This window comes from Microtus ochrogaster, linkage group LG8 (genome assembly GCF_000317375.1).
Source record: "Microtus ochrogaster isolate Prairie Vole_2 linkage group LG8, MicOch1.0, whole genome shotgun sequence".
Taxonomy (NCBI): domain Eukaryota; kingdom Metazoa; phylum Chordata; class Mammalia; order Rodentia; family Cricetidae; genus Microtus; species Microtus ochrogaster.
In genome coordinates, this window is record NC_022033.1 from 15,464,282 (window position 1) to 15,468,907 (window position 4,626).

Below are 4,626 nucleotides of genomic sequence, written 5' to 3' on the forward strand. Positions count from 1 at the left end.
AAAAAAAAAAAAAAAGAACCAGAGGACAAGAAAGTCTGCTGTGAGACTGTCTCCCAGTAATGACAGAGAAGCTACACTTTGTTGGTACCTCAACAAAGTGGCAGCCTAAGCAAGACCTGAACAATGACAAGACCAACAGACATGCTAATTTGGAAGGGGCAAATCTCACATTGTTCCATCCCTAGACAAAGAACTACGAGCAGCTAATGACTGCTATTGCTGAGAGTAGAAGGAGCTAGTCCCAGGGATGAGCCTCCTAACTGGTTATCCAATAGAAAACTGATTTAAACTTAAAAAATAAAATAAACAAGCAAAAAACCCTGATATATAACCAGACGTGGCAGCACAGCCTATAATCTCAGCACTCAGGAGGCTGAGACAGGAGGACTGCTGTAAGTTCAAGGCAAGCATGGACTACACAGGGATACTGACTCAAACAAAGAATAGCAACAGAAGTTGGTCATCTGAAGGGCTGGGGGATGGCTCAGACATTGAATGCTCAGTGTATGGTACTCCGGATTTGACCTCAACCACCAAACAAACAAACCAAATTGCTAGTCCTGTTTCACAAAATCTTTATCTTCAGCATAAGAGACTTGCCTGAACATTATAGAAATAATAAAATACATTCACTGTTTTTCTGTAGCCCTATGATTAATTGAATCCCAGTACTTGATAGGCAGCAGAGATAGGTGGCTACTGTGAGTTCAAGGATAGTCTGGTCTACAAATTGAGATGCTGGGTAGCCAAGACTACACAGTGAAACCCAGCCTAAACAAATATAAAAACAAAAATGAAACCAATGACTTTTCCCAATCCTCAAACTTTTTTTTTAACTCAAGAAACAAACAGATGAATGTCTTTCGCAGGAATATGTGGCAGCTTTAGCTACTTTAGTCTCCAATGACGGTGGGCTAAGGGTGAGAGCAATGGCAAGGAGACTAACTGTGCCATGACACATCAGCACACAACTCAAAGGACAGAAACTATCTGTTTTCACATTTCCAGCCAGAGGCCTTCCATGAAATCCTAGTTCAGACAGTCATCAAGGCTTAGACACCCAGACATAAACATAAAGAGTCTTCCCAGGATGACTAGCTGTCCTAACTTGTTGTCTTTTTAATTTTACTTTGTATTTTATTTATTTGAATATTTGGGGACACATGCACTAAAGGCATGCCTGTGCCAGTGAAGGACAATGTATAGGAGCTGGCTCGCTCTTTCCATCATGTGGGTCCCAGGGATTGAACTCAGGCTGTCAGGTTTGACAACAAGGGCCTTTTCCCACTGAGCCATCTCTCTAGCCCAGCAATCTTCCAGAGAGCTAATTTTAATCCTGATGTTTATATGGAAGCACTGACTTCAATTAATCCTATCATTAACTACCTATTGTGTCTATTGATACCTGACTTTCTATAATGTGCCCTTCCTTTACCCAAGCAGCATCACTCTCTTTCAGATTGTCTCAAGGATGAGTTAAGAGACATTTATTCCTGTGGAAGAGGTTCTAAGAAGCTGGCCTCATTTTCCAGTTCAGTCTTCCAGTGATTCAATCTCCTACCTCTGGGTCCTCAGCATCAATCTGGTTTAGGTGGATGTCTCCTGTTGTGAGCCACTGGAATACAACATCCTGTATTTAAAATGATAAATATAGTTAGACACCTGGCCGTTTGGGAATGCTGAAAGTCAAGCTAAATTAATCAAGGTGGGAAAAAAGACAACCAGTAATTTTAAAAAGGACTTTCAGTCTTTTGTTGGTAAAATATTTGGAAATTAACAGGTTTTCTTCAGTCTAATGCAAACCTTTATTATCATTTGCTTCAAAGTATTCTAACAAGTTGCAAGTCAAAACTTACTAAAAACTTGTTCACAATCCTAAGCAGCCTTTGTTTACTAGAATGACAGACTAAACTTTTAAAAGCATACCTTTTTAACTGCGGCTATTGTAATATGACAAAATCATAATTATACAAAAAAACTAAGCAGCTTTTCAAAGCAAACATTTAGAATTCTGAGCACAGTGAGAGGCACTGAATCAGGTAGCTCCTGGTCCACCTCCCACTACATGGAAGACTAGAAGGGCTCACTCCACTAACACACATCTCCCTCTGGCAGGTGAGCGGCTGCAATTCCAGTGTTCAGGTCTAGCAGGCACTAGGAAAATGCTTGCTTCCCCATTATCATCCTCACAAGACACATGCTCTTCCCATTACGTAGACAGGACAAAGGCAAGCTTCTACTTCAATCCTCCTCATCTTATACAGAAAAGTCTCACTAACTCATGCTGCCAGCCCTGGCTACTCACTAGTCACAACCTTCACTCAGTCATCGTTCTTGCTCTAGTAACTCCACCAGCCTCCTAACTGGCTCTGGTTGCTCTCTTCCTTCCCACTGTCCACACAATCTAGAGGGGTTTGAGCACTGTTGAGGAATATTATTTTAAGGTGTGTTGCATTTGTTTATGTTGCATTTGTTTAACTCTATAAAGCTGTTTGTCAGGTGGTAGTGGTGCACGCCTTTAATCCCAGCACTAGGGAGGCAGAGGCAGGTGGATCTCTGTGAGTTTAAGGCCAGCCTGGTCTACAGAGCTAGTTCCAGGACAGACTCCAAAGCTAAAGAAAAACCCTGTCTCTAAAAACAAAAACAAAAAACAAAACAGACAAACAAAAAGCTGTATTACTGTGCTTGTCTAAAATACCTGATGGTCTAATAAAGAATTGAATGGCCAAGAGCAAGGCAGGAGCAAGGATAGGTGGGCTGGCAGGCAGAGGGTATAAATAGAAGGAGAAATGAGGACAAGGGGGAGCAAACAACGAGAGAACAAGAAAAGGAGAATGTCAGGGGTCAGCCACCCAGGTACACAGCAAGCCACAGAGAAAGAAGTAAAGTAAGATATACAGAAGTAAGAAGGAAAAAGCCCAAAGGCAAAAGGTAATCAGGATATATTTAAGTTAGAAAAGCTGGCAAGAAACAAGCCAAGCTAAGGCCGGGCATTCATAACTAAGAATAAGCTTCTGTGTATGATTTATTTGGGAGTTGGGTGGTGGGTGCCTCAAAAAGCCAAAAGAGTGAAACATCACACAACAGAACACCACCAAGGTTGTTCCCTGTGCTTTCAGTGTAAGCTCACGCTACTTGCTTTACAAGGGAAGCTTGCTCCTCACCACTTTTCCAGAGTCAGTCACCACTCCTATTCAGCATGCTTCCCCAGTACTTTTCTAGATTCACCAATCTGTCTGTCACTCTCCTGATATACCATAAACTTCTGTAAAGCAAGGGCTACACCCAACTCAACTTTGTGTTTTTAGTGCCTGATACCTACTCAGTTCAGTACAACTCATGTAGACAAGTGGTAAATGTACTTATCAGTATTTTCTATTGGGATGGAAGTCATACTTACATAGTGTGCATTAATTTGATGAAAGAAAAAAGCTTACCATAATCTTATTGTTTTCTTCTTTATCCAAATATTGGTCACTGAACATGTGACATGAGCCAAGCACTGCCAGCTTCCCACCTTGATTCTGTTGGTGACAAAGCAGTGTCAGATGCTTAGGTCCGGAAACACACTGCATGTCTCATTTATCACATTAGCAACTGTCTGATACACCAATAAATGCCAATTCACACGAAGACTTAACATTTGAAAAGTATCAACTATGAAAACAATTACTCTTTACTGTTACTCATTTTTAGAGACATTTATTTTTCATTTATGTATATGAGTGCTTTACCTACAAGAATACATGTGCACCATGTGCACATAACAGGCTGTGCACGTAACAAGCTGTGCAGGCCAGAGAAGAGTATCAGATGCCCTGGAATTAGAATTACATGTAGTTGTAAGCCTCCAAGTAGGAATCAAAGTGAGGTCTCCCCGAAAGAGCAGCAAGTGTTCTTAATTACTGAACCATCTCACCGACACCTACATTACTATTTTTCAACAAATAAAAACAAAGTATCTTTGCCTTTCTGATAAATATGAAAAAAAATGATGATCAGTGTTTATTAGATTTCAATGAGTGAGTTCTTTTCTTTTTTTTTTCGGTTTTTCAAGACAGGGTTTCTTTGTGTAGCTTTGGAGCCTGTCCTGGAACTACTCTTGTGACCAGGCTGGCCTCGAACTCACAGAGATCCACCTGCCTCTACCCCCTGAGTGCTGGGATTAAATGTGTGCACTACCACTGCCTGGCTAATGAGTGAGTTCTTACACTACACTGCTACTAAAATTGTCTTTATCTTTAGCCAAGGTGGAAGAGATAGCTTGGTGGGTAAAGTACTTGTTATGTGAGCACAGGGACTGAATGTTAATCCCCAGAATCCATATAAAACCAGCTGAGGTAGCACACATGTCCATACCATAACCATAGCACTCCTGTGTGGTTATGGGAGACAGAAAAAAACAAAATCCCTAGAATTTTGTGAGCCAGCTAGCCTGGCACATATAACAAAAACAAAACAAGAGACTTTGTCTCAAAGTCAAAGATGAAGACCAATGTCCAAGGAATATGTGTTCATATTCATACACACAAATGAAGACACATGCATACCTCCCAACACACATGCACACCATACGAACATCTAAACACACACACATACACAAATTTTTTTTGTTGTTTTTTTTTT

At 40.8% G+C, this 4,626-nt stretch overlaps 1 protein-coding gene across 2 annotated transcripts in view; it reads right to left on the reverse strand.

The window, feature by feature from the left end:
- Ift52 (intraflagellar transport 52) overlaps positions 1-4,626 on the reverse strand; it is a 30,470-nt gene that overhangs the window by 13,924 nt on the left and 11,920 nt on the right. For both annotated transcript variants that reach the window (XM_005362976.3, XM_026787229.1), the window contains exons 8-9: positions 3,438-3,524; positions 1,562-1,630 (exon numbers count right to left, since the gene is read on the reverse strand). In XM_005362976.3, coding sequence (XP_005363033.1) covers positions 1,562-1,630; positions 3,438-3,524 — 156 coding nt within the window. The remainder of the gene's footprint in view (positions 1-1,561; positions 1,631-3,437; positions 3,525-4,626) is intronic.